Genomic DNA, 12,567 nt, shown 5'->3' with positions numbered 1-12,567 from the left:
AGAGCCTTGACTCTACACTCAAGTTCATGACCTAATTCTCCCTGGGACTTAAACCTGATCCTGTCAAGGCTCACGAGGCCCCACTTCAAACCATTAGCATCTTGTCCCATACTGCTTCTCTTTTGGAAGGTCACCTTCCTGGTGGCAATCACCTTGGCCAGAAGGATCTCCGAGATCAAAGCCCTGACATCAGAACCTCCTCATATGGTGTTCTTCAAGAACAAGGTCCAGCTGCGCCCCCCTCCAGCCTTTCTACCAAAGGTGGTGTTGAAATTCCATAACAACCAGGACATTTTTCCTCCTGTCTTTTTCCCGAAACATTACAAGACCACTAAGGAACATCGGCTGCATACATTGGACATCTTCTATATTGAAAGGACTAAGCTCTTCTGCAAATCTGTGCAACTCTTTGTAGCAGTAGCAGAAACGATGAGACTGTGTCGTCTCAAAGATTCTCATCCTGGATGACCCCCTGTATCTGGGCTTGTTACAAGTAGGCAAAGGTTATTCCTACAGCCATCATGACCGCTCATTACATGAGAGCCGAGGCTTCGTCAGCAACGTTCCTTGTGCAAGAATCAATCCAGGACATCTGCAGAGCCACAACATGGTCATCAATTCATACCTTTGAGTCCCACAATGCCATCGCCCAACAGGCCCATGATGATGCCAATTTTGGGAGAGCAGTGTTGCAGTCAGCATATCCATGAACTCCGAGACCACCTCCAGGAGTACTGCTTGTGAGTCACCTAGCATGGAAGGGGACATGAGCAAGCACATGAAGAAGGAAAAATGGCCTTTCATAATGGTTGTTCTTCAAGATGTGTTGCTCATATCTATTCCATGACTCACCCTCCTACCCCTCTGTCGGAGTTACCGGCAAGAAGGAACTGAGAACGCGCAGAGCTAGCAGCATGCCTTATACCAGCGCATATGCATGTGGTGTCAGGGAGTGCTGGTGCCATTCCTATGGATACCACTCAGGGAAAAATCTCCGGCAACTATGCATGCGTCACAGGCACACCTGCATGAGCAAACCTCTTGAAGAACAGCAGTTAGAAAAGGTTAGTAATGTTTTTTGTCATGTGAGACTGCTGACCACAGGCAGGCCTACAAAAATGGCCAGTAGAGTTGACTTTTAATGCTTATCTTACTGAAGGCAGTTCTGACCAACTATCTCAGAGCCTTGGGCCCTAAAACCAGGAGCAGCAGGCTAGATGCCTGTCTTAGCTCCTCACTACTTTCCCCAGGTTACTTCCTCACCCTTTGTGACAGTGCCCCTCTGTCACAGAATCCCCTAACTTACTGTCTATTTTTCTTACGTTTCCTGGTGAGGTAGTTTGTTTACACCAGTAGCAGGGAACAGGACAACCAGCCGCAATTAGCTGCTTTCTCACAAATTGAGTATTCATTTTGCGATTGGGAATTCAGCGGATTATGGGGGGAGCCCAGGTGCCCAGATAACCTTGCTGTTGATTAGAAAGCCAGCCCCTTCCATCACTTTTCCCTCATCATAGTTTGTCCTGTCCCATCCACTATTTCTCTTTGATTTGCCTTTTCCACTCCCATGCAGATTACTGGATGCCTTATGGCACATAGGTACTCCTTTCCTCACCAAAACAGCACTAGACTGCTTCTGTTTAGAATAGGGTAGCCTTATGTCCTCAGACAGGCTTTAGTATGCTAAGTACTTCTACTGCTGAACCCATCCCCTCCCAAGTGAAGTACAAAGCTACCTGTGAATGGTATAAAGGGTGGGTAGAGGGAAAGGGAAAAACTAGCTTTGATGGGGGAAGGGGTCAAAACAATCTAAATTACTGTTAAGAAATTGGGGAAAAGAAAGGAATTGACCTTGATTATTTAACACGACCCTCCACTTTTCAGAAAAAAAAATTGTCAGGAAAAAAGGTATAGCACACTTTTATGTGTGCCTTTCAGTGACTTAAAAAAAAACCTAATATTTTCTTGCACCACTTCTTTTCCTTCCATTATCCATCATTACTCTTACTTGAGATATGCACATGCTCTGCTTTCTCTATTCAAGATCAATATCAATTTCCAGAATGATAGTACCAACATGATAAAATGTTGAAAGAGATGCATAACCTCCTTTTTTCCAATTACATAAGAGTATAAAGCAGGGGGAGAGACAAACCTTTAGTTTCTAGTGCCTACACACACACAAAACACTTCCACCTTTTACTGTTACCAACTTTGGATTCTACCAAATTTAAATCTGCTGCAGGTTATTGTGGTCGCCTGCCTGTGGATAAATAAACTCAGATTTGTTTTATGATAAATTATTTAGAAAGATTATTTGTGTTGAAAATAGTGGATTAAATGCAAGTTTGTATAAACCATATTTTTATTTTATTTTCAATTAGTCCAGCAGAGGAATTGTTTTTTGGACCCAAAGAAACTGGAGAAAAAAAATGCTTGATAGTTCTGACAAATGTGACTAAAAATATAGTGGCCTTTAAGGTAAATAATATTTTGTGTATATACCTTGTTTTGTTTTGTTGACCACATGCTTTGCACTTGTATAGAAATATACATTTGTCCTGGCAAACATTCCAAAGTTCCAGATCTCTCATGGAATAAATGTCAAATAAGATAATTATGGTAAAAAAATAATGGGAGAGTAGTGTCCTTACATTTCTTAAAGTTTGAAGCATTTCTTGTCTATTTGGGTGTTCAGCCATTGCTGGATTTTTACCCCCCTTTACCTACATGGTCTCCTTTTCCATTTTAGTATTTGGAGAAAAAAGAACTATTTTACTTAAGGTTTTGTAGGTCATCTAATATTTTGTTGTGTTTTATCCATTATGATGATCTCTGGGGGCAGGTTATAGAAATTAAAGCAAACTTTTGCCTGCATTTGTCACATATGAAACCAACACCAAATATGATGGTAAACAGCATAAATCCACACAGGAAACCGTGCATGAGCGAGGATTTAGGGATGATTATAAATTTCACCTCATGATCCTCTGGATCCTCCCTAAAAAGAATGAAGGGGGAACCACTATGTAATGATCACTTTATTGTTCATTCCATCAGCTCTTTCTGATGTATCAAAGCAGCTGAAAAATCCATTCCCTCAGAGGAATAAGTGCCATCTCTGTTTCATGTTCAGCTTAGTGGCCATGTTAATAGGGATGCAGGAAATTAAAAGAATTTAGGTGTGCCTAGACTTGGCTTGCCACCACTTCATAGTTGTTCTCTGCATATATTGATAATTCAAAGATAGATGGTTTCAAAGTTGTAAAACCAACAATTTTCACAAGCATTACATTTAGTAATCTTATTTTGTTTTGTTTTATTCATGTAAAAAAAAGGAGAGAGAGAAGAAATAGGGAAGGACAAAACTGGTAGAGGAAGAAATTGGAAGCATTAGCTTCTAAGACTACTTTCCAAAAGGAAAGAGGTGTGGGGTTTTCTATTGTCTTCATTACGCCATCTTTTCGCAATAATAGAGGGCTGTTAACATTTTAGGAACACCAAACCCTGTGTCTGTCTCTCTCTCTTTTTTTTTTTTTTTTTTTGTAACTTAGCAGTAACAGAATTGGTAGGTGTAACATGTTAATCTCTGACATACATATGCTTGCTTGTTTTTCTTTTAGGTGAGAACAACTGCTCCTGACAAATACAGAGTTAAACCAAGTAATAGTAGCTGTGAACCTGGTACATCAATAGACATAGTAGTATCCCTCCATGGTGGTAAGTAAAAACTCATAGGACAGAATTTTCAAACACGTCTACCAGAGGTACATGCATAAGTAACAGCTATTCTGTTAGTTGGTCACCATATATTCTCAGTTGTAGTACACACCTCCTGGCATCATGAGCTTTGGGCCCTTCTACAAGAGCAGTGGACTAATAATGGAGATTTACTTAACAAAACAAGGCACCCAAACTGCGTTTTTTCTGCTTGGTGTTGCTGTTTCTCCTTGACACTGCTTCATTATCCAAGTTCTTTGCTGCTAAATTAAGAGTGGGCCTATGTTAGGTTATCTGCAAGAATGGCTAACGGCTGTTTTAATCTATTGCAGTAATGCCTAGTGAAGGATTTAAAATAAGCATCATATTTAAAGATGTATGTTGAGGAGATTTGATTTGAATTATTTTCTTCATCCAATATAGAGAAGTGTTCTGTTAATCACTAATGTGATTATCATTAGTCCTGTCTTTTTACCAAAGTGTCTGTATTTTGAATGTAAAATAAAGAAAATGCGGGTGGCTTCTGGAGAAGATGAACGAACACACACAATTAATTTCATTCAGTACAGATAACGTTAATATTTCATCCATGTGATTTGTAATTTATACTGATATCGTACTGCTTACTGATGTTTGATGGAAAAGAAGAAATTCCAATTTTGTGTTATGAAAATAAAATGTAAGTCGTTTTGGGAATACATTTCTATAAAGAGTAGTTACATCTTACATCTTTCTGCCTGGCTAGCTCTTTTGTAATGAAATAATATGGAATCTTTTAACAAATCTTTGAGAGGAATGTTTAGCATGAGTGAATGCTAAATTCATTCTTTATATTTTCCATATATTGCCACATATGTCTCCAAATGAGTCCCATTTAAAGCATTCCTAATTAAAAATGCATCAGTGTGTTTAGTTTTCTTTTTAATCTCAGAGGGTCCAGATGTTGAAATAATTTTGTTAAGGGTAATTATGTTAAACTATGCCATAAATCTACTAAAGTGATTATTAGCTTATTGTCTCATGTCTCTATTGCCATCCCAACCCCTCTTTTACTAACCTTATCAAATGCAACAAGTCCATTTCGTGAAGCAACAGTTGCAATAAGTTCCTGGTACCAAAGTTTTTGGATCATTAGCCTAGAATTGCTGGCACAGTTTGGCTAAATAGTCTCCATTCTGAAGATTTTAATTCCTACAGTTTAATGTGTTTTCTCCTTTATTCCTGTGCGACTTCACAAGTTTTTGACACCTGTTTGTAGTTGCAATGTACTTTTCTTTTTCTTCGAGTGATGGTCTTTATGTGTATTCCACACATGGATGTGCACGCGTGCCAGACACCTGAGTCTGGAAGTGTTTCTTAGAAGTGTCCTTTAACCTGCACATGCGTACTGCTTCTTGTGCTCCCAGATGAGGGTATAAGAAATACTGTGGGTTGCTGCTACTTCCTCTTCACGCTGCAAGTCCCTCTTCACACTACATGGCCTCGGTCAGAACCCCTGTTCCTTCACACTCTTAGTCTACCACATTCCCCCTCCCACCCACCTCCCGCCGGGGGACTATGCCCAGGATCCTGGGCTTCAAAAAATGTCTCTCCTGCCCATACTCTTTGTCCATGAGTGTCAAGAACCAGCAGTGTCTCTACTGCCTGGATGAGGCGCACATCCTGCCATCTGTAAGTCCTTTCCTCCCAGGACTAGTGAAGCCCTCAAGGTCTGTTTCCACAGATATCTTATGGAGGAGGCAATGTGGCCCTGGACTCACTCAGGTTGTGGCCTGGAAGACCTCCCTGTACAGCGGCTGCCACCGGCAGTGAGTGCCCTCTGAGCACCGTGCCTGCCTTGGAGCTGGCAGTGGTGAAGGCTAAGGAAAAGTCCCGACACAAGCAAAAAACACTGTCATGGGCACAAGAGCAGGTCTCTGCAGAAGACTACTTCCAGGCTCAGCGTTTCCTTCCTGAGTCAGGTCAGGTGAGATGTTGCACGTGGATCTGGCTGGAGCAGCACCCCAACATACCCCAGATGAAGGGTAAGGCCTGGCACCAACGGTATCAATGGTCACCTGGACACCCAAACATCTGGAATGCTCACTGGCATACGCAACACCACGTATCCCTCTGTATTTATGGATCGTACCACTGCCCACTTCATGAAAGGATAGCTCATCCCCTTTCCACCAGTGCTGAAGCCCACACCCCTAAGGGACCTTAATCTCGTTCTCTTTGCCCTCACAAGACCATCCTTTGAACCAATGGCCACATACTCCTCCCACCTCTCAATGAAAGTGGCATTCTTGGTATTCATTACCTCAGCCAGATGAGTCAGTGAGCCCACAACCATGATGGCAGACCACACCCACATGGTATTTCACCAGGACAAGGTGTCCTTATGGCTGCACCCCAGATTCCTTCCAAAAGTGGTATCTGAGTTCCACCTCAGTGAGTCCATCCACTTGCTGGCATTCTGCCAGAAACCTCATGCCTCCCTCCTGACAGGGCCCTGCACTCCCTTGATGTCTGATGCGCACTAGCATTCTACCTCCACGTGACTTGACCATTTTGAAAGTTGCTTAAATTATTAGTGGCCATCGCCAAAAGGTCAGAGGGATGAGCCCTTTTGTCCCAACAATTCTTCAAATGGGCCTTGGGATGCATCCTCGAATGCTACGAACATTCCAATCTACCTCCACCAGGCAGGGTCACGGCTTGTTCTACACAGGCACAGGCCACCTCCCCGGCCTTACTGGCAGATGCGTCCTGGCAAGATACCTGTTGAACTGTGACATGGCGTTCTGTCCGCACATTCACGGCACACTATGCCATAACACAAATGGCAGCAATAGACACAGCCATGGGCCATGCATACTACAGACTGCAGTGTCATTAGCATCCTCACACCCACCTCTGCACTGATCATTGGTCGCGAGTCACCCACATGTGGAATATACATAAGGACTATCACTCGAAGAAGAGGTTACTTACCTGTAACTGGAGGTTCTTTCCAGTATTTGTGCTGTTCTGTTAAATGTACTTAAACTGCACAGTTCATGTTTTCTTTTGTAAATAAAATTACTTTTTAGCTTCCTTCCTAGAGAAGTAAAAGGGATGCTTTAGTCTATGCATACGACCTCTGCTAAATGTATTGTTTTGGATTTTTTGCTTGAGGGCAGGTTTTGCCGCTTCCCTGCAGGACCGTTTCCTGATAATGGCAGCAGAAATGGACCAATCTTCTGGAGCAGGTGTACCAGAATTGGCTCATTTTTGGAAAGAAGTCCCTAGAAACAAAGTGGTGGAACATAGGTAAGCATATAGTTAGCCTTAGCTTAACAGCTTTCTTATGTGGGTTTTATATTCTAATTTCTCATATTTGTGCATCATCACCAGTATTAAAGATTCTACAAGCTGAATTTTGCTCTCAGTGACCCCTGTTCATCCCCATTGCCTACAGTGGGTTTTATAGATATAACTGATTGATTGGAACTTAGTTTGTTATTGATGCATAAGCTGTAATAGAACTGAACTCTCAGGGTATGTCTACACTGCCAGGGCTGTGTCTGGCTCCATGGATCAATGTAGGAGGATTAATTGAGTGGGCAGTGGAGACCCACACAGTCGATCCCAGAAGTGCTTTGCGGCTGATGCAGTAAATCCGCCCCCCTCCCTGAAAAAAGTAATGCTGCATTGACCGGAGGGCGTTTCCCGTCAACGCAGCACAGTGGAGACGCCACAGTAGGGGAACTTTAGTAAGTCAACTGTTTGTTAGTAAGTCAGTGTCACTGGCGGTATACACCAGGCCTCTCACTGTTAAGTGTTAACATGAGTAAGCAGCAGTAGCAAAAATTATTTTTGTAACAAAGGTGAACAGATGTTACTGAATAGACAGAGTAGATATGCTAAGTAAGAAAGTGCTATTTTTTATAATAACTCTTTAAATTAGAACTGCAGTTTAACATTATCTTAATAGGTTTTTTTATTATAATTTTTTTGGTGTTTTCTAAATAGCAAATAGTTAAAAAGAGGAATTCTTTAATATAGAAATATTTTCTAGCCAACACTAGAATGCTGTTTCCCATGTAAGACATGCCCGGGAGAAATGTGTCTTGCAGGGCCACCAGCCTTGCCTTACTGAATATATACCTTAATCCATGATGCAAAGCTTCTCCAGAACTCCACTTTATTTCATGCACTCCTTAATTACACTTACTAACTGCTGCTCTTCTATACATTTTTGGAACACTCATTTTACCTAGAATTTTCAGAACTTAGCTGAATCCTAATCAGTTTTCACCAGGATACCAAAAAGCGTATCTCAAAAGATTCTTTATCTGGTAGAAAACAGAGTTGGAAAATTTAATTCCACAGTTAGAGTGTTGGAAAAAGTTAACAGCAATTAAAGTAAAGTTTTGAGGATGGAAGCACTTGGCTTTAATAAAACTGACAAATTTGTTAGGGCATTAAAACCTAAGATCTTTCTTCATTATATATTTCCCCCCTTTATATTGAAATTCATGTTTTACTAAATTGCCTCTTTGTGTTTAATTAAATCTGTTTTTCTAGTCCATATATATATATATATATATGTTTTGAGATCTGACTGTTGAACCTAACCATTTAATTCAAAATGGTACATAGATGCTCATAAGAGAATATCTTATGCTAATTAAGCAGTTCATAAATGCATCCATTAAGTACATTTTCTATTGCTCTGTCATTCAACAAACTCATTCTTTCTGAAGCTTATAAGAGCAGTGTCACTTTTCAAGGAATTTTCAGATTATTTCTCACATTTTATATGATTCGTATTTTGAAAAAAAGCATCTAAGGATAGTTTAATCTCTCCTTTCTTCCAAATCCCCAAAGAAAAGAATAAAGTTCTGTATAGGAAAACATGACACCATTCTTAGATTATTTTTGTTTACACATATAGAAAAGTGACTCTTATGCTTCCTTACTTAAACACTGGTATTTTGTTAGGGTAGGCCATTGAACAATAGTGAGAAATTACTTGACTATATTAAAACTGCAACAACAGCCTTCAAGGAATACTTGACTAAGAAACCAATACAAATGAATGCACCAGGAAGCAAGATGTTCTGAAATGTGCTTGATCCAGTAATGTGGCATGTAGATTCATACAGTGCTAACCTTTCATTTTCAGGGAAACCTATATCGAGTGCAGTAAAGTGTTGTTTAAGTATTTATAGGCTCAGATGAACAGCTCCCTCTTGCTAAGTCCTCTTCTGGAGGAAGCCAGTTAGCATTTTGTTTTTTCAAAAACAAATTATTCCAAAGCATTCTGTCCTTTTTTTTCTGCTTTATTCTTCTTTTAAAAGATTTAGCATTTCCATTCTTCTCACATATGAAAACTGAAATAGTCTCATAATAAGCTTGATTCCTCCCCTGCAAATAAATGCATCCATTTCCTCTCTAATGGGCTTTACGTGTTTTCAAAATGGTTCCTGCTGTGTTTTTATAAAACGCTTTAATTTTCAATATCATGTATGACATCAGATACATTAATGACTGGTTATTTCCTCTTGAGTAAATTTTCTAATCTTGTGTAAACCTCATGTCTTGAAGCTGATAACTAAGTATATTTAGGCATGCTTTGAAATTCCGTTTTTGCTTTCTTTAAATATTTTTATATTCAACATAAATGAAAACATTTCTGTAGTATTGAATCTTGGATTATAATCAGCTATATAGTGTACGAGAAACGTAACAGTAAGGTAAAAAGCATGAAGGTAAATGATACATTCTGTTCCTGTTCTGGCTTCATACATCAAAAGCTATCACAATGCAACAGTGGCATTTTGGATGTGATCCACCTCCTGTTGACTTCATTGGGGTCAGAATCATATCTTTGATAAGAATATTGTATTGAACTATTCAATGGTTTTTTTAAAAAAAAAAGATTGAACTGGAATATGTTATAAAAAGTGTATTTTAGGATTTTTGTCCTTTACATTTTTTCAATGTTTTTAGTTAAAATAACAAACTTTATAATATTATTGATCAACTGCATTTGAATTTTGACAGGTTAAGATGTCATGTTGTAGAAAATAGTAAGCCTTCTACTCTGACATTAAAAGAGAATTCATTTAATATTCCTACAAAAACCAATGAAGATTTACACTTACAGGTAAGAGTATTCTTCCATACAAATGGACATTGAACAGAATTATAGATTATTAGCTTGCAGCTGTAAATGGCAGTAGAAGATTTAATTAAATAATACAAAACAAGTTCAATACTGAAAATATTTTCAATGAAGGAATTGAACACTTCAAAGTACCTGTGAACCAAATAGCATTACATAATTATTTTAATGATTCTTGATATACTTAATAAAATGAAAACTCGACTACATTTTCCACTTGCAATACACTGCTCTTATTCCTTTTATATGTATTACAAACCTCAAATATTAGAATTGTTAAGTGTCCCTATCTGCCGCTTAGTAGAAAAATGTCATTTTATTTTGTGTGTGTGTGTATACATACACACACATATGTGTAAACACACACATATATAGATATGCCAAGATAGAATTGCTTATACCTCTAAAATAGTATCGTCTACAGATGTAATCCAAATTAGGGGAGCATGCTGTGATAGAAAAAGGAATTCTTGAAGGTTTTTTTGGTGTTTCTTATAAAATATACTATAAAATATACTGTTGGCAAATTCAGTATTGTAACTGCTTCTCATGGTTATCTATAGCTAAAATCAGTAGAGATAGGAGAGTTCATTCAGTAAAAAGCTATTTAATACCATATAACTTATTTTTCTTTTCAGCTAACTCAATTATTACAAGTTAATAAAAGACTTCAAGAGCAGATTGATCACTGTGTCTGGTTCCAGCAGCTAATAGTTTTATTAGTATTGTTCTTGGTTGCTATTGCTGCCTTTTGCTTTTACCTGTTGTACACTCAGAGATGCTAAACAGCAATGCTTTGTACTACACATGCTGCCTGTGTTAATCAGTTTGAAAAGAGAAAGAATCCGGTGCTGCTTCATTAAATCCTGAAAATGTGAGGAAAGCTTAGGCTCACTTGAGACTGAAAAGTATAACGTTGAGTCATACTATTTGCTGGTAAAAGAAGAAATGAAAGACCAACAAGAGCTCAGAAATGTACGGAACCTGTTTTGACACTTACTAAAGTACAGAAAGAAGAGGATATTAGAAGAACTAGAAGCTATGTTCACTGGACAACTTAATGAGTATTACCAAACAAAAAAGATGACTAAATGTAATAATAAAACTTAAAAATGCATAGAATATATTATCTTTCTGCTGTTGGTTGAAGTATTTAAATGTTACTTTTTTAGTTTCATTCATGCTCATGCATATAAGATTTACTGAAAGGTGCAAGCAGACTGCTTAAACTTATTTTTTTTTAAACCTACTCTTTTTTTTTTTTTTTTTTTTTCCAGAATTAAAATAGTTATGTAGTATAGGTTAGATTTTTCTTACATTATATGTGTGTTATGTACATAGTATGTATGAAAATATAGACATGAACATACAGTACACGGTAATTAGATGGTTGCACTTTTTGAAATTCAAGAACAGCACCCTTATCATGGTTATATTCTTTGTTTTTGTTTTTGTTTTTGTTTTTTTCTGAATTTAAAATTATTGTATGAATATTTCATGCCAGATAGCATACTCAGTGCATCAATTTGTAGCCATATTCCCCTGAAAAAATGCCTGCCATAATTCCAAAGACATTTGATAAAAATATTTTTGTTGAGACACTATCCTAATTAATTACAGATATTTTGTTCTGTTAAATTTCCCTACTTTAATGTTTACGAATTTCATGATGTTGTTGAAGGAACTCTATTCAAACTTCAAAACAACATACTGTTAAGTAGGTCAGCAATAGTCAATTGCATGATTCATATAAAAGTTAAAAATAATCAATGTAAGAAACATTTCTGAGAGATGTGCAATATAGTTCAATCATGCATGAATATTTAGAAGGAACAAGCCAGGTCAGGAAAAGATTGGGTGTATTAGATGGAATATGAAAAATATGGTATCTGCTACTTTTTTTGAAAGCATTTTAGGAATGGTGTATACAATGACTGAGAATTTATTCTAGCAAAAGTTCTTTGTACTCATTTCTGTAAATATTTATATTAAAATGATCTAAAAATTAAAGGCTTAAAAAAGAGACATGATATCTTTCATAAATTTTTTAATCTTTTTTTTACTCACCATTTATAATAAATGCTTGAAACTTAAAACTGAAATCCATTTCTTGTTTTCACCACAAATTGGCTTGTCCAGGTAAGTCTCTTCATTAGTGCTGGTCTGATGGCTTTGATTTTTTTAATTGATTAGAAGAGATCATTGCAGAGTTCATGTTATATTTTGAATATACTGTTCCCCCGAAAAGACAAATTTAAGGGGAAAAAACAGGACAAACTTTGGGTGTGTCTCTCATATCAGTGTCTCTTTATGTCTATGATGTGGCATCTATAATAATTAAAGTAAAATCTTTTTTTTTAAAACATCAATATTTTATTCTATAAAATATGTAAGTAGTGACCTAATAGACTAATTCTGATGAAGCAGAATATCACTCTAATAAGGTTATTGAAAATTTACTATATAAATGGAAAGCTTTTACATAAATTCCTTTCTACTGGGTGAGCTATCCTGTATTAACTCATACTTCATGTTATTTTATCACAATATTCTCTTAATTTTTCATTGTCTGGGTTTTGTTCAGCTGAATTTCTTCTGTTCTTTTCTTTTCCATAATATTTAATACGTTATCAACCTCTGCTGTTCAAAAACAGGTTACCATTATCCAAAATGTTTAAATTATTTTCCTGTAC

The 12,567-nt window shown here is 37.4% G+C and overlaps 1 protein-coding gene across 2 annotated transcripts in view; it reads left to right on the top strand.

Annotated features, from left to right (window-relative positions):
- The window catches only part of MOSPD2 (motile sperm domain containing 2), an 84,019-nt gene extending 71,840 nt beyond the window's left edge, over positions 1-12,179 (top strand). For both annotated transcript variants that reach the window (XM_067566116.1, XM_067566117.1), the window contains exons 11-15: positions 2,385-2,481; positions 3,624-3,720; positions 6,885-7,014; positions 9,754-9,856; positions 10,513-12,179. In XM_067566116.1, the coding sequence (XP_067422217.1) occupies positions 2,385-2,481; positions 3,624-3,720; positions 6,885-7,014; positions 9,754-9,856; positions 10,513-10,659 (574 nt within the window). In that variant the 3' untranslated portion in view covers positions 10,660-12,179. The remainder of the gene's footprint in view (positions 1-2,384; positions 2,482-3,623; positions 3,721-6,884; positions 7,015-9,753; positions 9,857-10,512) is intronic.
- Positions 12,180-12,567: the final 388 nt, after the last annotated feature.

Source organism: Emydura macquarii, unplaced genomic scaffold, assembly GCF_026122565.2.
Source record: "Emydura macquarii macquarii isolate MOO-44397 ecotype Brisbane River unplaced genomic scaffold, CSIRO-AGI_Emac_v2 contig_2734, whole genome shotgun sequence".
In the NCBI taxonomy this organism is placed as follows: domain Eukaryota; kingdom Metazoa; phylum Chordata; order Testudines; family Chelidae; genus Emydura; species Emydura macquarii.
Note: the sequence above shows the minus strand (reverse complement) of the source record. Positions and strands in the feature narration are given on the sequence as shown.